The 22,260-nt window shown below is 38.9% G+C and overlaps 2 protein-coding genes across 2 annotated transcripts in view; one reads left to right on the forward strand and one right to left on the reverse strand.

Moving 5' to 3' along the window:
• Positions 1–5,330: 5,330 nt before the first annotated feature.
• Positions 5,331–22,260, reverse strand: part of LOC307169629 (uncharacterized protein) — a gene marked incomplete at both ends in the record, with an annotated part of 51,520 nt that continues 34,590 nt past the window's right edge. The window contains one exon of the mRNA XM_079890358.1: positions 5,331–5,461. Coding sequence (XP_079746484.1) covers positions 5,331–5,461 — 131 coding nt within the window. The remainder of the gene's footprint in view (positions 5,462–22,260) is intronic.
• Positions 15,804–21,410, forward strand: LOC307169728 (CD48 antigen-like). Its single transcript, XM_079890524.1, has 6 exons — positions 15,804–15,942; positions 17,179–17,484; positions 18,285–18,572; positions 18,719–18,811; positions 18,921–19,020; positions 19,271–21,410. The coding sequence occupies exons 1-6, from the start codon at positions 15,876–15,878 to the stop codon at positions 19,308–19,310; spliced, it is 894 nt and encodes a 297-aa protein (XP_079746650.1). The 5' UTR covers positions 15,804–15,875; the 3' UTR covers positions 19,311–21,410.

Below are 22,260 nucleotides of genomic sequence, written 5' to 3' on the forward strand. Positions count from 1 at the left end.
ATACTTCTCAAACAGACATGTTACCCATATTTCAGATGTGACCCAGCAGTTGCGAACCACTCTATACAAAAGTTAGAGATCAAGCACTATTAGCACAACTTTTACTGCTTAAAATGGTATATTATAAGCAAAATTATTTCTAAATCATTTAAAAAAAGTGTTTTAAATAAAGTAAACAGTTAATAATATAATGAAAAACAATGAAACAAATGACAAAAACTGCTTCAATGAAAGCTAATTAAAATGGAAAAAGTGGTTTTCAAACAGGAAATTTCAATGAGTGCTTTAGACTGCTCAGTTGCACTCGAACAGCAGCCCACACTTCACACACACACACACACACACACACACACACACACACACACACACACACACACACACACACACACACACACACACACACACACACTAATACCAAGAAACAACAATGACTTTACAGGTATTAGCAGTTACTGTAAACTTCCTCTGTGTTGAGCTGGAGACAACAGTAAATATTTGCTCAATTTGCTCCAATAGCAAAAAACAAAACAATTAATACTGAGCTATAGATAACCAGATAAACAGTTCTTCAACACTTGAAATATAACATTTAGGTAACATTTTTTACAAGTTCGTAATTTAACTTGAAATACTGTATTTTTTTTTCCTCAAGAAAGACTGATTTTGCAGTTGGTACCTTTCAGAAATGACCTCAAAACAATAGTAATTTCATAGAACACACTTCTGTCATTATTATAGTTTTTCTTGATTGCTTAAACACATTTGTCCACTCTGACATCACATTTTCAAAACACTGAAGCTCAATGGCCAAAATGACTCATTTTGTTAGCAAAATGCTCTAACACTCACAAAACATTAAAAACATGCAACATAAGCAAATATTTCCATCGTCCGTGCCTCCTCGTTCCTCAGATAACCCAGACACGCAAGTGGAGACATCAGCTGTCAATGCAGCTCTGAAATCTGAACTTTTATTAAGCGGTTGGACGATAAATGCGAGGACCTTGAAGCAAGGTCGCGCCAAAATAATATCAGAATGTGGGTGTCCCTGAGGATACACCAGCCACCATTTCCGTTGTCTCTGAGCTACTCCGAGATGCACTCCACCTTGATAAAGATATCGTTGTGGACAGATCTCATTGCACATTGCAACCAAAACCCAAACCCAGTGAGCGGCCACGTGCCATCGCTGCTAAGCTTCATTATCATACAGTCTGTGTTGACATTCTGCGTCAAGCAAGGGAGTCCAGGCATTTCAAAGTACAGGACATTTCGATATCCCTTTTCCCTGATCTCACCTCCAAAGTAACTACGGGAGATTCCTGGAATTAAGTTTGGGTGTCTGTAATCCGATCAAGAGATCAAAGATATGAACTCATCTGAAATTCCTTAATAGGGACATTGTTTTTTTTTGCAAGAAACCCATTTGAGAAATGAAGACCACATTAAGCTCAGGTGTTCTTGGGGGGGTGAGGCTTTTCACTCAAACTTCAATTCTAAATCCAGAGGGGTGGCAGTGTTGTTTAATAAAGAAGTCCAGTTTTCTCTGACTAAGGTCATAGCAGATAACAACAGAAGATATTTGATTATAGTTGGCATGCTATTTCAGAATCCTATTCTCCTAGTTAATGTTTATGCACCCAACTTTGATGACCCCAAATTCATAAATAGATTGCTTGAAACTCTTCCTTCTTTGAATACTCATAAGTTGATTTTTGAGTCAGATTTTTATCCTCTGATCTTAATTGTGTAATCAATCCTGCTTTGGATCGTTCAGATCCTCGTGTGTTGACTCCATCTTCCATGTCCAAAGCAGTTTCAGAGTTTATGGCCTGCAATGGATGTATGGATCCATGGAGATTTTATAATACCCAGGCCAAAGTCTTTTCCTTTTTCTCGCCAGTACATCAGTCGTACTCTCTATTGATTTTTTTTATAGATAGTAGTTTTATTCCTAAAGTTACATCAGTTAAATATCACGCTATTATAATTTCTGATCATGCTCCCCAGACATTCAGCTGGCAGTTCAACCTCACTATTTACCACCATGGAGATTAAAAGTAACACTTTTTTACTATCAGATAACACATTTATTGAGTTTATCGCTTCTTCAATTGATACTTACTAGTGCAGTGCCCGTGCAAAATCATTTTTTGTGTGTTTTTAGTAATTGTTGGTTTGGTGTGTTTGAGTGCTCATTGTTACAATTACACAGCAAAAGTTCAGTGACATTTTTATTTGTGCATGGTAGAAAGCAAATACTGATACTGACATAATGACATAAAATAAATGTGGAAAATTGAACTACACAATTGAGGGAGCAGGCTACACAGTGAACTCTGAGAAAACGCTACACTTAAGCAAACAGTTTGTGAATAGGCTACTACAAATGATGGCCGTGAAAGAGACTGTGAACGCATTAAATAGGATATGTTTAGTTGGTGAATAGCATAGGCTACTGTTACACAGTAGCAATAACACTAAGCGCACCAGAATAAAATATAATATTTAGAAATAAACAGTGTAGCTGACTTACAGATTCAGTTAACATCCACAAATGAATAAGCGCGACGATTCAGGGAGCAGGCTACACAGTGAACTCCGAAAAAACGCTACGCTTGAGCAAATAGTTTGTGAATAGGCTACTACAAATGATGCCGTGAATAAAATATAATATTCAGAAGTAAACAGTGTAGCTGACTTAATGTTTAGCTGACAGAGTGTTTATGTCAGAATGTTTATTTTTAAACCACAACCTTCTAAGTGCTTCTTTTACCGATATATTTAACGATATTTTTTGCATTTCTAATCCAAACAACATCAAACTTGGCACTGCACTTACTCGTGCCCGTAGCAAGACACAGACACACAGACAGACACACAGACAGACACACAGACAGACAGACAGATGTTCCTGTAATTTATAGATAGATATGGCTGCTAATCAGAATCGTTGTTGTGGGAAGCAGTCAAGGCTTTTTTACGTGGTCAAATAATTTCATACTCTGTGCAGTTAAATAGAATTCGTTCCACTAAATTGCATAGGCTCTCCAGTGATATTTTTATTGATCAACAGTTAGCAGCTAGTCCATCTCCAGGGGCCTCATTTATAAACATTGCGTACGCACAAAAGAAGGCGTACGCCGCTCTCTACGCAATAATTGGTATTTATAAAAAGCAAACTTGACGGGAAAATGTGCGGTCCTTCACGCAAGCTCTGACCCAGGCGTACGCACAAAAACGGGTGAAAGGAGAAATGGCGACACCGTCGGCAGAATGAAGAAACACGTGAAAGTGTGTGAAACTGTAGACCGTTGTGTAAAAGAAATGGCAATACTGCCTCTCATAAATAACATGAAGACTTCACAAAGCAAGTCTTACAATTAACAGCCTACACGAACACCCGTTTGATCGATCTGCAGTGTAAAACAAACAAAATCAAATAAAGATTACAACAGAAATGCAAATTAACACATATTTGCAAACAGATATAAATATGTTCTGCAATAATATTAGCATGTTATGCAATTCATCCTCATAACACATCTGTAGCTTGTCAGATGCAATCAAATGGATGGTTATAAAATACCATGATGCCATCACAATGCGTAATGACGCACAATGGCTGATCTTGCGCTCTTAGAAGATGTTGCAACTTTGCCCTCCAAACAACATTTTACTCCTCTTTTCCACCTCGCCAACGATAATTTCTACTTCACATTGAGTGAAGTTACGTTTCTTGGTTTTCCTCTCAGTGTTTGCCATGATTTTGCAATCGATGAATATTAACTTGTGGGCGTTTCACGGACTATTTATGGGCAACTATGGGCGTGTCATGAAGCCGTAAAAGCTGCGCTACATTTAGAATTGATTGTGATTTATTAAGGGAAAACAGCGTAGGATGTGCGTGCGCACGGTTTTATAAATACGAATATTTCTGTGCACGTCCTATGTTTCATCCGTACGCCACTTCTGACGCAAATCCTACGCTAAGTTTTATAAATGAGGCCCCAGATCTGTTCAAGCGTCGTATGGATCGGCACGTGGAGCTTGATCTTATTACAACAACTAATGCGGAGCGTTTGTTGTTGCATTCTCGCAATTCATACTACGAACATGGTGAAAAGGCTAGACGTCTGTTAGGACACCAAATAAGATGGAGGGCAGACTCACGCCTTATTCCACAGATTAAAGACAATTCCGACGACTTCATTTCTGATTCAGATGGCATTAACGCTACCTTTAAGTCTTTCTATTCTGCACTATATTCGTCTGAGTTCCCGTCTGATACCAGTATAATGACTTCTTTCTTACAGGACCTAGAAACCCCTACAATTGATTCCACTGTTTCCCATGCTCTTGAAGCCCCACTGGGTATTGTTAGGTACTCTTCTGTAAACTTTCCTTGTTTACCACCCAAGCTAGTATGGGATGATTTTCTTGTGATTGATACTGGTGAAAAGGCACTTATTTCCAGGATTTATTGCCAAATTATTGATTCATATGATTGTACTATTGCTAAGACTAAACGTGCCTGGGAACATGGGTGAAGAGTTTGCGGACGACTGGTGGATAAATGCTCTTAATAGAATTTACACAAGCTCAATATGTGCTTGGTTTGCAATCATACAGTTTAAAATATTTCATAGTGTTCATTGCTCCAAAGCTCGGCTTTCTGCAATCTATTCCAACATTGATGACAGTTGTGATAAATGCCGCATGTCACCCTGTAATCTGAGTCATATGTTTTTTTTTCTGTCCAATGCTTCATAACTATTGCAACAACTATTTTGAGACTATGTCCAAAATATTTCAAATCAAGGTTGATGTCTGCCCTACTACTGCAATCTTCGGGGTTCCCAAAGTTTGGTCTCGGTTTACATCCAAACAGTTAGATGTACTTGCCTTCACTTCTTTATTGGCTAGACGGCGGATTTTATTTCTTTGGAAGTCCACCCAGCCTCCGGGTGGGTGACAATGGCTTGTGGATACTATGTATTTTTTTAAGCTGGAAAAGATCAGATGCTCTTGGTATGCCAGCTGTAGTTATTTTCAAAACAAATAGCAACCTTTTATAATATACTTTCACTCCCTTAAAATGTTGCCTGTTGACTGAATTCATTTAAATCAAAATAGGTACAATTCTGTTTTGACCACATTAAAGCCCAATATGATTATGCCCATATGTACCTATTTTTATTGGCCACAAACAGATTTTCACTGTAATGGTCTTATAGATTTTCCATATTGTATTCATCTACATAAAATTAGACATTTGAGTTTTTTTGTTTCGTTTCTCAAAAACATTGTCTGCTAGAGTCCTCATGTATTTACTCCCTTCTCTTCTGTTTCACTCCGGATCTGATGTCATAAACCACAATAGCAACAGTAGCCATGCCCACCAGCGCTGAGATGACCAATCGGATTACAGCTTCAGTAAAACCACAACAGTGGACAGTCTCTGAAGGAAGAAACAGAAGAACACTTAATTATTAGTGTACTTTAACTCTTCTTTGGGTGTGACATAAAACAAGCCACTAAACAGTGAATCTGGGAGATTAAAAAGGAATATTTTATGCTGATAACCTTTATAAAGAGCAACTCAACAGAACATTTTTAATCAACTTTGTAATGACAGATATCTGAAAACTGTCCAGAATTGATTAAAAATATGTAATTAATCTGATCATTTTTATTCATGAAATAAAAAATAGATCAGTAAATGATGCCACAGATAATCTCTTATATAATCAGTAAATAAATAATACCTTCACATGTGTGACAGAGTTCACTGATGTTGTCCAGATGTGTGGTCTGGTTTCTGATGGGATTGTTGATCACACAGCTGTAAGTGTTTTTATCCTGATATTCCACCTCCAGAGGTAGAGAGAGACTGATGCTGAGATCAGACACACTGATGCTGGACAATACACTGATTCCTTTGTACCAGGAGAGAGTCACATCACTCACATTCAACACTGAACACACCAGTGAACATCTGGACTCTGATGATCCAGATGATGAAGAACAGTTTGAAGAGTTACTGGTGATGACGGGAATGGCTAGGTCAGCTAAAAACAGAAATCAGAGAGCTTTTACAAAAGTGTGTTTTTCTTTCACTCAGGGCAGTGCTGGAATCAAAAGTCCATTCAGAGCCCTTTCTGTTACCAAATATATTATTATGACCGCCGCTAGCGTAGCTAGCGAAAGCGGTCATATAGGGATTGTCAAAGTTTTTTTTTTTTTTTTTTTTTTGTCACCTTACTGAATTTTTCGTCAACGATACCAGGGACACCGAAGCACCGGGGAACATGAAATTTGGTGGGCATGTAGCCCCACTAGACTTCTAAGGAAAAATTTCGTTTGGTCCCCGGGGGCCACTCCCCCCCCGCGCTGGGCCCCCCCAAACCCCAAAAAATGCAGTTTTTCCTAAATAACTACCTGAACCGTGGCACCGAGGATGAAGAAATTTTTATGGTATGTTGGTCTACTAGACTTTTACGGAAAAATTTCGTTTGGTCCCCGGGGGCCACTTCCCCCCCCCCCGCGCTGGGGCCCCCGTAAATTTTTCGTCAACGATACCAGGGACACCGAAGCACCGGGGAACATGAAATTTGGTGGGCATGTAGCCCCACTAGACTTCTAAGGAAAAATTTCGTTTGGTCCCCGGGGGCCACTCCCCCCCCCCGCGCTGGGCCCCCCCAAACCCAAAAAAATGCAGTTTTTCCTAAATAACTACCTGAACCGCCCCTATCTTCAGTTTTAATCCTTATCTGGACTGATCATTCAATATATATATATATATTTATTTTTATTTTAGTTAACATGTATAGCAAAAACCAAGAACAATAACTCTTTGTCATAGAGGTAACTCAAAAAATAAAAGACAAAAACATGTTATCAAACAGACTTTACAAAAAGCAGTAGCCTATAAATAATTAGAAATATCTTACCCTCCAAGCAAATTAAAAATATGATGCCAATCCACATGCTGGAAACTGTATCGACTAGTATAGCTGTGAGTCTCTGTAGTGGTATTAGTAAAGCGGAGGGAAATTCAGCCAATGATTAGTGACGTCATACTTCTATTGGGTGGAGATGAAACGCAGCCCTTGATAATACCATTTAGGTTTCGTTTACTTTTTTACAAAACCTGTAAGCAACCTTTCTACATACAAAGAAAAAGTCATTCCCTTCTTGCTGTCTGTTTATGTTTTACAAACATAAGAAATAAAGCATCATATTAATATATTTAAATGATTTATTCTATTATATACCTGTTTATTGTGGTTTGCGTGATAAAGCTGGTAGAGGTTTGTGTGCAGCTGCGAGCGAAACAGGATTTAGCGGTTAGATCTGATACCTTCTGTCCACGTGTGTTGCCATAAGTGTTTTCCACTTAATGTTTATAGGTCATGTTGTTAACATAATGAAAATGGGCCAAAAAGGTGCAATGATTGTAAAGCACACAATCCAGTAAATTAATGTAGACTGTCATCATGTAATTCTCCAATTCAAACAAACTAAACGGACAGAAAATATCATTTCCACCGGGACTGACAAAATTACTTGTTCACGCTCGCTAACTAAAGCGACTAGTTCTCATGAATGTGCTTAATTTATCCTATACACCCATAATGAATTGGTGTAGTTATATGAAGAGGCAAATTTATAAGAACTTGAGGCTGGTAGAAGCAGCTTGTTTTTAGAAACTGCCACAGTGCCAGGAAACGAAAATGTCTCGTGGCTTAAAGGACACATCTGCGCTTTGAGGTAATTTATATGGGTGCTAATATGCGTCCTTCCCATGCCAGTCATTTTGATATTTATAAGTTAGATACCTCCTTAGCATGAAACGCTAGAATGAGGTGGTTTATAACTTTTAATTTATCCATCTATGGTCTCCCGCTGTTTACATTTAAGGCATTTTAGCGTTATATGATTAATTTACAAGAAAAAAACCTATGTTGTCTTTATCTCCTTTAGTCTTGCATTATACTGTATTATTATGACCGCCGCTAGCGTAGCTAGTGAAAGCGGTCATATAGGGATTGTCAAAGTTTTTTTTTTTTTTTCCCGTCACCTTACTGAATTTTTCGTCAACGATACCAGGGACACCGAAGCACCGGGGAACATGAAATTTGGTGGGCATGTAGCCCCACTAGACTTCTAAGGAAAAATTTCGTTTGGTCCCCGGGGGCCACTCCCCCCCCGCGCTGGGCCCCCCCAAACCCCAAAAAATGCAGTTTTTCCTAAATATCTACCTGAACCGTGGCACCGAGGATGAAGAAATTTTTATGGTATGTTGGTCTACTAGACTTTTACGGAAAAATTTCGTTTGGTCCCCGGGGGCCACTTCCCCCCCCGCGCTGGGGCCCCCGTAAATTTTTCGTCAACGATACCAGGGACACCGAAGCACCGGGGAACATGAAATTTGGTGGGCATGTAGCCCCACTAGACTTCTAAGGAAAAATTTCGTTTGGTCCCCGGGGGCCACTCCCCCCCCGCGCTGGGCCCCCCCAAACCCAAAAAAATGCAGTTTTTCCTAAATAACTACCTGAACCGTGGCACCGAGGATGAAGAAATTTTTATGGTATGTTGGTCTACTAGACTTTTACGGAAAAATTTCGTTTGGTCCCCGGGGGCCACTTCCCCCCCCGCGCTGGGGCCCCCGTAAATTTTTCGTCAACGATACCAGGGACACCGAAACACCGGGGAACATGAAATTTGGTGGGCATGTAGCCCCACTAGACTTCTACGGAAAAATTTTGTTTGGTCCCCGGGGGCCACTCCCCCCCCCCCCCCCCGTGCTGGGCCCCCCCAAACCCAAAAAAATGCAGTTTTTCCTAAATAACTACCTGAACCGTGGCACCGAGGATGAAGAAATTTTTATGGTATGTTGGTCTACTAGACTTTTACGGAAAAATTTCGTTTGGTCCCCGGGGGCCACTTCCCCCCCCCGCGCTGGGGCCCCCGTAAATTTTTCGTCAACGATACCAGGGACACCGAAGCACCGGGGAACATGAAATTTGGTGGGCATGTAGCCCCACTAGACTTCTAAGGAAAAATTTCATTTGGTCCCCGGGGGCCACTCCCCCCCCCGCGCTGGGCCCCCCCAAACCCAAAAACATGCAGTTTTTCCTAAATAACTACCTGAACCGTGGCACCGAGGATGAAGAAATGTTTATGGTATGTTGGTCTACTAGACTTTTACGGAAAAATTTCGTTTGGTCCCCGGGGGCTACTTCCCCCCCCCGCGCTGGGGCCCCCATAAATTTTTCGTCAACGATACCAGGGACACCGAAACACCGGGGAACATGAAATTTGGTGGGCATGTAGCCCCACTAGACTTCTACGGAAAAATTTCGTTTGGTCCCCGGGGGCCACTCCCCCCCCGCGCTGGGCCCCCCCAAACCCAAAAAAATGCAGTTTTTCCTAAATAACTACCTGAACCGTGGCACCGAGGATGAAGAAATTTTTATGGTATGTTGGTCTACTAGACTTTTATGGAAAAATTTCGTTTGGTCCCCGTGGGCCACTCCCAACCCCCCCCCCCCCCCCCCCCGCGAATGAAGAAATTTTTATGGTATGTAGGGCCCACTCTTAAGGGCCCACATCAACCTAGCCCGTAATCACTCATTTGTGATTTGCGCCCCTCCCATAAAAAATGAAAATGCAATATTATTCTGCTTTAATCGCCCCTATCTTCAGTGGAGATGTTCAGAACTGCACCATATTTCATGTGTATGATTAACTTGACATCCTCTGGGGGTATCCTCTGCTAAGTTTTGTAGAATTTCATCCATGGGGGGGGGGGGGGTATAAAATAAATTCATTTATGTGCACATTTAGTGACTGTACACTCATCGGCCTGTAGATGGTGCTGTTGAGCGAAGGGTTGCTGGTTTAGGATGATACTGTCACACACACACATGCAGGAATACAAACAAACGCAAGCATGCACACACACTGACATCCACACGCACAGACACACACCCATACACACACATACAAATCCACATGCACAGACACACAAACACACACGCGCACACATGTACGCACACATACATACACGCACAGACACACACACACACACACACACACACACACAGACACACACATACACAAACACACACACACACACACACACACACACACACACACAGACAGACATGCACATACTATTACTTTTTTTAGGTATATACATAAACACGCAATACAGCCAAATTACTCCACGTCATTTATTTTTGTGGAAAGCCAGTGCAGGCCTGAGCGGCGGTCATATTTTGTACCGCGATGCGGTACATCTAGTTTAATTGGTCTCCCTCAGTGCCAGTTGATTTCTATTTTTACTTTTTTTTGGAATATTGGAACATATGCAATGGATTGTGGGTGATTGGAGGACATGGATACTTGATGCATCCTTTAAAATAGATCTAAGCCAAATGAAGGATGTGAAACGAAGGCTGTCTTTCAAGGATCCTTTTGAGGTGGCCTAGATGGAGCTTGATGACGGCAGTCCAGATATGCAGCTGGGATGCAGACTTCTGATTGAGAAGCACCCCAGATGGTTAATATGATTGGAACAAAGTGCAAAGCGCAATATGGCGGATAGTTCCCACCTTCTAAATAAAAAAGCCAATCACCAATTGATAAAGTCACTGCAGTTAGTGTTGGAGATTTTCCTTTACCTCATGTAAAAGTATGTATTTCTGTGTGTAAGAACTGATTTTCCTGTTAAAACAAAACGAAATGCACCGTGGACAGAAGATAGCAAAGACAGAGCACAGGACATCGCCTGTCCAAACTGTCCTTCTTCCTTATCTCTGCATCCCCCTCTCCCTCCTCCTCTCCCTCCTCAAGTCACTGAAAGTTCATTAAGAATGTCTATATATCACATATGGTGTATCTTGTGAATATGTTGTTTTTCCTTTACATGTTTGGTGTCATTTTAAAGGGCACAGTGCGATTGGTAAAATGGTCTTAATTTCATTGCAGTCATTGGTTTAATGAAAAAGATTGAGAACTTAGGAGAATCCTGTATCTCCTCTCTGGCTGATATCTCTTTACAATATCTCAAGAAACCAGGTGCTACCCCCCTGGGGTACATGGATTGGCCCAACCAACTCTAAACAACATTTGTATAACCCCTGTTGTTCTGGTCTGGTATTTAAGGCAAGGGAATAGAACACACTTTGGGAATCTTTTACCAGGATCATCCCCCACACAGTAATGCATGTCAGTATTTTCCTGTTGGAAAATCCTGACACATAACTGTGTGTCTTTGTCAGGAGAACATTGCTTACTTTTAGAGTCATCTTTGAGTAAATGATGTCATGTCTGAATTGGCTTTTAATCATTTACTTCTGTAATTGGCATGATACATTTTTACCTGACAAATAAATGTTACATCTTGATTTATTCTGAAGTATTCTGAAATCATTATTTTAATATATTAAGGAGGCTGGTGCTACCGCAAATCTTAGTTAAGGTAGGTCAAACTAAAGGCACATGTATGAACGGAGCAGTAGGCACGTCATCTGAAGACCTTGTGATTTCTGTCTATCACTGGTTTAGCAAGTTGTATGGAAGTGGCTAAATAAAACTACACTCTCTAGTTCGAGTGAGCAGTAGGCAACCGACTTTAGGGGTATTAGCAAACCCTACATCCTCTGACTCAAATCAGAATTAACAGGTTTGTGTCCGTGAGAAACACGATTTGGCCGACGTGATCTCTAAGCGGCATTCGGGTCCATAATGAATTAATAACTGAAAGTATGGGATACTCAGAGTAATCAAATATCTAAATTAATTCATAATCAATATTTATGATTATTTTCTAATCAGAAATACGATCTAAATTTGATTATCATTTGAAATTGGAGTCAGATTACGCATAGAGCTACAGTAATACTAAAACTAAGTTCCAATAAATTAAGTGAACTTCACTGGAGCGCTGAAAAGACATACACGCTTTAAACCTTCGCCAGGCCGTTGGATTCCGTCGTTGGGCCAATGGATGGTCCTTACATGCGTCTCAGTCAGAACCCAGGTTAAATCAGGATACATCAGGTCAAATTAGGTCAAGTGGTCTGTGAGGATGAAAGAGTACCTAACAAGCTCAGAGAGAAGATGTGTATGGGTAACTGATAAGATGGTACTAAAAATGTCAATTAAAAATGATGGATGGTATGACAACACTGCAGGTGCATTGAATCATGTGACCAAAGATGTTCTAGAAAATGGGTATGACCAAAGATTTTTCCACCAATAGAATAATGTCTCCGGGAAAGATGATGCTAACGGTAGCGAGATCTTGATAGCTGATTGGCTACCTAGTGATAAGAAAAGGTATAAGAACTGAGGTTTGACCATTGCAAATCAGATGTCCAGATGGCCAGCTGGCATCTCACTTTGTTGCCTGTCAATAAAGTTTCTTCTTCTGACACCTGGAACTTCGACTCTTGAGAGATTTCTTCGAGACCCGATTTGAGGACTTAGAATTTGCTACAACATTAGAAGCTTCGGTTCAGCCAATAGTTATACTAAGTACACACAAACAACATTCATTTATATTTATTTATACATTGGGCATTTTATTTGCCTTCAGTGGCATAGTTTCAACAAGGTGCTGGAAACATTCCTCAGAGATTTTGGTCCATATTGACGACAGCATCACAAAGTTTCATCACAAAGCAGATTTGTCGGCTGCACATCCATGATGTGAATCTCCCATTCCAGCATATCCCAAAAGCTACTCTTTTGGATTGAGATCTGGTGACTGTAAGGCCATTTAAGTAGTGAACTCATTGTACTCATGTTCAGGAAACCAGTTTGAGATGATCTGAGGTTTGGAACATGGCAAAAATACTAAGGTAGACTGTGGTGTTTAAACAATGCTCATTTGTTACTAAGAGGCCCAAAGTGTGCCAAGAAAATATCCAACATAACATTACACCACCAGCAGCCTGAACTTTTAATACAAGGCAGGATGGATCCATGCTTTCAGGTTATTTACACCAAATTCTGACCCTACCGTTTGAATGTCACAGCGGAAATCGAGACTCATCAGACCAGGCATCGTTTTTCCAATCACTTATTGTCCAGTTTTGTTGAGTCTGTGTGAACTGTATCTCTCAGCTGACAGGAGTGTCACCGGTGTGTGTCTTCTGCTGCTGAAGCTCTTCTGCTTCAGGGTTCAATGTGTTGTGTGCTCAGAGATGCTCTTCAGCAGAACTTGGTTGTAACTTGGTTGTTATTTGAGTTACTGTTGTCTTTCTTGAGAATCTTTTTTTTGTCGTTATGAAATACTCAGACCAGCTCGTCTGGCACCAACAACCGTGTCACGTTCAAAGTTATTCAAAGTTATTTTATTTGCTTTGGTACTATTTTCACAAGCAAGAAAAATAGAGAAATAAGGAAAAACAAGGAGAAATATACTTAATTGCTTCTAATGGCGCTTTTCCACTGCATGGTACGGTATGGTACGGCTCGCTATGGCTCACTTTGTGGCGCTTTTCCACTTTATGGTACGGTACGGCTCGCTTTGGCTCACTTTAAATGGTACCACCTCTGTTGAGGTTCCAAGCGTACCGTATCAGTCTATAATCCCACCCACTTTGAAGCGGTACTAACTGCAGTGGAAATTCAAACCGAGCTAAAGTGAACCAAGCCGTGTCGTGCCGAGCTGAGTCCTACCACGCAGTGGAAAAGCAAAGTGAGGGGAACCGTGCCGCGCCGTGCCGAGCCGAACCATACCGAGCCGTACCATGCAGTGGAAAAGCGCCATAATAAACCTATATTTGCCAAGCCCTGCTTAACAACTACGGTGACCGGGAGGGGATATGTTCTGTTTACTTAGTTTTGTCGTGGCCAAAACATATAAACTCGTGGGAAAGTGATATTAAGTCGTGGGAATGTCATAGTATCTTGTGGGCACGAGATCGTATGTTGAGCAAAGGACATCTGTTTCTCGTGGCCATGACTTAATATGTTGAGGGAACAGCATCCGTTTCTCGTGGCTACCAATTTTATACCATGTGGGAACCGAATCTTCACACGCGACACACTCCTCATTTTAACCTGGTCATAATTTACTTTATTTGTTAATTTAAGTTTCTCATAATTTGTTTTTGTTTATTGCCTTAAACGGGACTTTATTCGTGACCTGAGTATTTCATTCAAGCCAGCAAATTTCAGACGAAAAAGCCCATTCAACTTAAGAATGCGCTTCAGGTGACTTTCACACGTAGGCTACCCATGTCTTAATGCCAGAGAGCGCACTATATCTTTATTTGACTATACTAATTCAATGTAAAATGTTATTTCATCAGTCATCTCCATCTCCTACTGCTGTATGGTTACAGTATTGACCGGTGTGGTTCCCTCAACATAACTCGTGGCTACGAGAAATAGATGTCGTTCTCTCAAAATATGAAGTCGTGGCCACGAGAAAAATATATCGTTCCCTCAACATATGACCTCAACAAAATTATCTTGTGGCCACAATTTATTATCACGTTCCCACGACTTAATATGACGTTCCCATGAATTATTATATCGTGGCAACAACATCACGTTATCACGTTCCCACAAGTTTATATGTTATGACCACGACAAGACTAAGTAACATCCCCTCCCGGTCACCGTAAACAACAAAACAAGGACAAAAAATTTATAAAACACAAATTTTACAAAACCAGTAATACAAAACCACTTTTAATGAAAATGTTTGCAATTGTTTTGTAAAAGGTGTCATTATGCATGTTTTGTGTCAACAGCCTAAAGCGTTTCAGGCGCACTCCAATTCCATGTTCAATCGACCAAAAAACACACAGGTGTCAGATAGAGTCAACGGTGTAGAACACACTGTTATGGGATGTGTGGAGATGAACCCAATTGCAGACAGTGGTCACAGCAACACAGTTTATTGTACAAATAACAGGGAAAACAAAGCCCACGAGGGGGCAAAACAGGACAAGACAGGACTATGAATACTAACTAGACTATGACATAGACTTGACGTAACTAGACTACAAATTAACAGCAAATACAGGATCAGAACTTCACTGGACAGGAATACTCACAACGTGATCACACAAAGTATGAAATTGATCGACAATGAACCGACACAAGACAGCAGACATGAGGGGATTAAATAGGGAACAAATAATCAGGAACACAGGTGATAATGGGTAAAGCAATAATGACAAAACGAGGATAACAAGGGGGCGGGGCTAGGGGACGAGACAACGCAAGCACATGGCCAAACAAATGGCCATGTGCTGCACATGAAACATGGGCCTGTCATGATTCTGCCGCAAGACAAGAGAAAATCAAAAGACAAGGCAGAATCATGACACACACCTTATTTTGATGTGTAAAAAGTACCATATACTGTATTTCCACCAAAGTACTGTGAATGTGCTGAATGTCAATATAAATATTGAGTGATAGATGCAATATTTGATATGCTGCTGCTGCTGGCATGAATAACAGAATAAATAACACTGTGTTCACTGTATTCACACTGCAAACTCATTTAGAGACAAATTACCTGCTGCCATTTCAGTGCAATGCATGTTTCTTTTCAGAATGACTTTGTGCAAAAAAAAAAAAAAAAAAAATGGATGGCCAGTAACCAATAGGGGACGTTATCAAACATACAAGGGGATCTAATAATTCTTCAAATTAAAATTTAGTGTATATTGCTGATTTTTTCAGATGGTTTCAGATGGGGTGTGTACTATCAAACCTGTTTTGCTACTTTCTAACATCACGTGATCTTCCACTGCACCGTCTGTGCAGAAAACGGCGTGGTTGGATGAAGGACTGACGTTTTTTTTTTACTCACTGGATATTGATTTTATTTCCAAATGAAAAGCAATTTGATTTCCTATTGTACTCTCTGGTTTCTGTGCTTAGGCCTTTTGGACATGAATGGTAAGAATTGTTGGTTTTTATGATTCTTCATAAAAGCTTTGATTCTGAATCATTACATTTTTCAGCAACTGTCTTGTTTGCGAATCAGGCAACATACATTTAATTTGATATGAGATGTGTGTTTCACATAATAGAGAGAGGTAGATAAATGAAGCTTTGTTACAGCATGTTATCACAGTCGCAACGCCAAAGATAGTTATTAGCTACGGTAAAGAATTAAACCGCATTTAATCACACGTCTTTGACAGTTCTTACATACCTTTAGCATATTAAGTCAAACAGTATTGGTGTTAGTAGTACGCGTTGGTGCACGTTTTGTTCTCCAACAAGCTTTGCGAACTATTACAGAAGATACAGTTGATAGAAAAAGTACTAAAACAAAAGGACTTGTGTCTCTTTAAACCTTAATAATCCATGGGGAGGAGGGACAAATGGCAACAGATCAGGTATCCATGTTTAGTAATATATATATATTACTAAACATGGATACCTGATCTGTTGCCATTTGTCCCTATATATAAAGGAACTCATGAACAAAAAATCCTGAACCAGTACATCCAAACACAACCAAAAACACGTTTTAGAAACACTGCAATGGTCCTTGTGCCGTGGCTATTATGATTCACTGGCTTTCACAAAATGGCTGCCCATAAGTCAGCAGATTTATCGCTCTTTTTAAATGTTGGTAGCAGACATAATTTACTTCACAGTCTACTTCACAGCTTCTGCTTTGGAGCAAAGACAACTGAACACATCACACAAGTCTGTGTTTTGTGTTGTATTTTATTATGTTATCTTATATTAGCCTTGGTTACAAGCTATTTCCAAGTGAAGGCCTTTTTAAGGTCGTGTCAGTGATTCATGTTGACGTTGGTGATTCACTTTGTTTTCTATGATTTTTCAGGGATTTGTGAATATTCTTTTTGATGAAATTTCCTGTTTTACATGCTTTATTCACAGTTTTTACTTTTTAGCACTATACATATTATTCCCTGCTGCATAGAGTTACTGGCAACATGTTCGGATATGAAAAACAAATTTAAACTGAATAATAGCTAGACAGCATTTAGCCAGAATTATGGCAGCTTTGGAGTTTTACACATATTTAATGCAAACAGTATCTTGGCAAATTATATTTGATTTTGGTCTTCAGCTGGTTAGGTTCACAAGGTTATTGTCTCTTGTAGAAGTAGAAAAGTAAACTTGAATCTTTTTCTTGGTGTGTTGCTGATACAGATGAAGTGAAGTCAGTGTCAGTGATGGAGGGAGATTCTGTCACTCTAAACACTGATGTTACTGAAATACAGAGTAAAGATCAGATACTGTGGCTTGGACCTCAAGCGATTCGTATTGCTGGACTTCGCGAGCGGGACCTTGATATGTTTGACAGTAATGTGACATTTGGAGACAGACTCCAGATGGACAATCAAACTGGATCTCTGACCATCAGAAACATCAGATATGAACACACTGGACTTTATAAACTACAGATCATCAGAAGCAGAGCAACTTCATACAAGACATTCAATGTTACTGTTTATGGTGAGTAAAGACCTTTATTTTGTCTTGTCCACATGTAATAACTCTATATTCATTTACAGAGCTCAATAAGAAAATGTTTTTTAATAAAAAATATGAGCCACCTTATAATCTAGTGAAATAAGTCCTAAAAGTCCATGTCTGATAAATTACATCTTATATTTTAAGTAGCTTTGCCTTTGTGTCTTATTTTTGTTTCAGTAATTAGGATGTTTTATGATGCATTTTCTGTTAGTTAATTTTTATTGCATTATTATTGTCACGTGTTACCCTAATGGTTTTTTGATTTTTTTGTGTAAATGACCCAGTATAACATCTATATGGGTATTGGTCATGTTTTGTGCACAGGCTTACAATTAACTCTTTCATCATGCAAATTTTATTTTACCACCTGAATTATCATGGTTATCAGTAAATATATAGGATACAAAGCAAATTGGTATATTAACATTATATCACTTGTGACATTTCATAACCAAGTATTTAAAATAAACTATTTTATTATTCTGCTTTTATTAAATAAATGTTGTACATCCTGGAGCTGTAATCTTAGAACAGGCAAGTTTCACTAATACATTTTTTAGGGCTTTTTTTTAATCTTGCTAATACTTTAATTGTGTTATTTGAAAGGTTCTGAAAAAACGCAAAATAATAACTATTTTGTCTTTTGTTGGATCGAATCATTTACATTTTTGTCATTGCCACTCATGAATCAGGTTTTAATATAGGTCTAAATGTTTAATATTTAAGAAGGTAAATAAAAAGTGCTATGTGAATGTATTTTTTTCTTCCTTGTTTTCCAGCTCTTCTGCCTGTTCCTGTCATCACCAGTAACTCTTCCCAGTGTTCTTCATCATCAGAGTCCAGATGTTCACTGGTGTGTTCAGTGTTGAATGTGAGTGATGTGACTCTCTCCTGGTACAAAGGAATCAGTGTATTGTCCAGCATCAGTGTGTCTGATCTCAGCATCAGTCTCTCTCTACCTCTGGAGGTGGAATATCAGGATAAAAACACTTACAGCTGTGTGATCTACAATCCCATCAGAAACCAGACCACACATCTGGCTATGGATCTCTGTAAGAAATGTCCAAGTATGTCAGCAGAGATCAATATCTATTTACCGAATTGCTCTGTTTCATTAAATTTCACATAGATTCAATATTTTCTTTGTATCTATTGGCTCTATGAAGACAAAGTTGATATGAGGCCAAAGTTAATTAACCTCTTTCCATTTTAGATTATTCAGATCTAGTCTATATGATTTCCTCTCCACTTCTTACACTTGCTGTCTTTGCTCTCTACTGGAAAAACAAAAGAACGGCACAACAAGGTAAGATTTTCCTTCAGATTCTTTATAGCAGCAATAATTGTATTCATGTTTCAAACTTATAGCTGACATTAACAATTAATAAATAATTCTCTCCTAACTAACGTTTTAGGAAAACAACTATGTGGTTTTGAACTATGTGCAAAGACAGTGGAACAAGCTGAGACAGTTGTAGAAGTGCCAATACAGGTTGAACTGGATTCTAAAACAAGGTAAGATTGATTCATGAAGCTCCATGATCCATGATATTATTTCTTCAGTATTGATGCTGGTGCTTGAATAAACGAGTGTGAAATAGTAGGCCTTATAGAAACAGCAAGGAGAGCAAGTATCCCTTTTCTCAACTTTGGTACATTTCAGATTTACAAAAGTACTTGACTGCTGTATCTGTATGTTGTAGTATATCATGCTGTCAACACTGTTTTTTTTTTTTGTTATTTAATTTTTTTCTCTTTGTTTCAGGATGCTGAACGAGAAGAGCTCACTTTCTTCTGATGAATAAAGGCCCAATCATGCAAACTATCTGAGTGATAGTTTGTGGTATGGTTTTCTTTTGTTAGCTTTGTTTTCTTTTTCATATTTAAGTGTTTTTTGTGCAAAGGATATGATGTCATATGTCGTCATATTCTTTTTTATCAATTGATGTCAAACTTATCAATGTTGTCAGACTCGATGAGTCTGGATCTTTATGATCTATGAGTCCAGATCTCAATATTGAGGCTGGAGAACAACAATTACTTATTAAGAATATTCAGCAAATATTCCCGTGTAAGAATGTAGTAAAGATTTCTTCATAGATTATGAATACTTGAATCTCGTACAGTATTTATTACATAAAGACTCAATGAGTCTTGATCTTTACGATATACGATTCCTAAACTCAATGTTAAGGCAACAACTTCAATGTTCTATACATTGTTAGATCCTTGCATGGAAGGAACAATTTGCTTTTTTAAAGCAAGTTTCATTGCTCTTAAGCATTTGATTTGTTTTTAAACAGTTTGTTTGTTTAAATAGTTAAGTATTATTATTTTTACAATTTAACTAATTTAACAAGCACTTTCACTGAAAGTGAAATTCAACTAGCCTAGTTCTTCAAGTGTCAAATGATAGAAAATGTGTATGTTTACACTTTGATTTCTTGCACCCGGGAATAATAGTCAACATCATTATGACTAAACATTTGCTAAGAAGTATTTTCTACTAAAGCAAGGCAGTATCTGACTCTGGTAAATATATCTAGCAGACTGGTGGGTGTTGCCTTGTATGGTAACATGCCCAGTGCATTATGGGTGTTAAAGTTTCCAAACTAATTTGGCAAAAGAGAAGTCATTTTTTTTTTTTTTTTAGTCAGTCAGCACCGATATCAAAAATGGGCCTTTCTACCACATCTGTTTAATTGAAATCCCATTTTGCCAGTGGTAAAATACCCCTTTAATGAGCTCACTTTGTAATGCTCATTATTGTTATTATTATTATTATTATTAGATGCTGCAAATGCTGTGAAATGCTCTCCCATGCAACATATAAGCAGTTTATTCACTTAGCATTTAACACATAGGGCTATCATACACCTGGCGCAATACGGCGCCAGGCATAGCAAGTGTTTTTTTTGCTAGTTCAGCCCTACACAGTTATCATTTTCATGTCCTGCACCACGTTGTTTAAATAGCAAATGCATTTGCGCCCATCTGTTCGACCATGTGCTTGCTGGTCTGAAACGAGGTGTGTTCAGGCGCATTGTTGGCGCATTGCTATTTTGAGGCAACTGAAATAGACGGAGCTATGACCAACTGAAATCTGGTCTAAAGTCAATGGCTCAATATTTTTTTTGTTATTTAAAGAGCGCATTAGTAATATGCGCCGTCCACAAGGTGCATACACTTTGTCCCGTGGATGGTCTGCTCGCGCACGAGCAGATCTGTTTCCTCGCTAGAGAAGCGTTCAGTTTTTCCACTTGCAAATTCTGCCATGTAAATAGCGAATCCATCATGGCACTAGCGCAACTGGCTGGTTACAGAATAACTGCAACTGGGGTGCGTTCGAGACATAACTTGCTGCTTGACTAGCATCGTACAATGCATTGTTGGAGAAATTAGTCATGATTTTTCCCGAAACTGCGGTAACTTTGTCACAGATCCGTCATTTGAACTATAGTGGTTCAACAAAATAGCACTGTCATTAATGACGGCATGCAGGTGGTGGAGTAATGTCAGATTATTGCTGTAAATAATGAACATTGCATCTGATGACTATTTTGCTGTTTTACTTCTCCTTTACTTTGCTTTAAACTCCCCTCATTATAAAACAAATACAATTTTTTTTTTTTTACTAAAACCTCTTTTTAGTAACTCTATAGTAATTACATGTATTAATTATTATTACTAGTAAGTACAATGTGTCACCTTAAAATAAAGTGTAACAGATAATTGTTGTGTTGTGACATCCAGCATGATTATGATCCCTAATAAAGCTCTCTGAACATTGCCTTGATGCAAAATATGTGTAATACAGATGTGTAATTGATGAGTTTCAGCAGGATATCAAGGTAATATAATGTTACATAGCATCTGGAATGATGTACAAAAGTGTTTTTTTTTTTTTTTTTTAAATAAATCCTGAGTGCTTGGAAAACTGTCTCTGTAACTATTTCCAGCACACATTTGATAAACGGCTTTTCCCCATTATATCTCTCTCAAGGTAGCTAATCAAATTAGCATCTTCTGCACTGTAAAACATGAGAGCCCCATTAAGTTATATGAACTTACTCCTTGTCTTTAACTCAAATTGCAATGGTAAGTTGTAGAAATTGAACTCAAGTGTATAAGTTTTCTAAATTTAAACTTAAAGTTATACATTATGTTGACTACCTGTGATTTTTGTCTGGCTTGTAAAGTTCATTTAACTCGTGGCTGTAAGTTACGTTGGGGGAGGCGTGATACAGAGCAAATACCGCGAAACACAGAGAGAAGTTATCGCCATTTTGAGTTGACGCAGCTGCCAGCAGGAGCCATTACGTGAATTCGTGCTGAAAAACAAAATATCCGTGGAAGGTTAGTTTTTCTTTTTAATTTGTAATTATAATGAAGGACATTACGTTTTAATTCTTGTAAGCAGCACATTGACCGTTCTCTGCGAATTTAATGACACCATGGTGTTTTCCCTCACCAGTTCACCTTTTACCAGAACACCAAATGTAAAATAATTTAATTTATAACTTTGGTTCATAGCTTATAGACCTTATGCGCCAGAGAAACAAGGGCGCCGCCATCTTTGGAAAATTGTCTTTTAACTTCCGTTCCCTATCAAGGCTACGGAACTCGACATTACGGATGTCGTATATGGGAACTCCTCTCATCCTTCACTTCTGCTGAAATCTTATAGGCTAACGCCAGCAGAGCTGGCCAATTGACGCAAATATGCAAATACTGAAACACCGTTGCAGTTATAAT

The sequence above is a fragment of the Squalius cephalus genome (assembly GCF_949319135.1).
Source record: "Squalius cephalus genome assembly, chromosome: 13".
NCBI lineage: Eukaryota > Metazoa > Chordata > Actinopteri > Cypriniformes > Leuciscidae > Squalius > Squalius cephalus.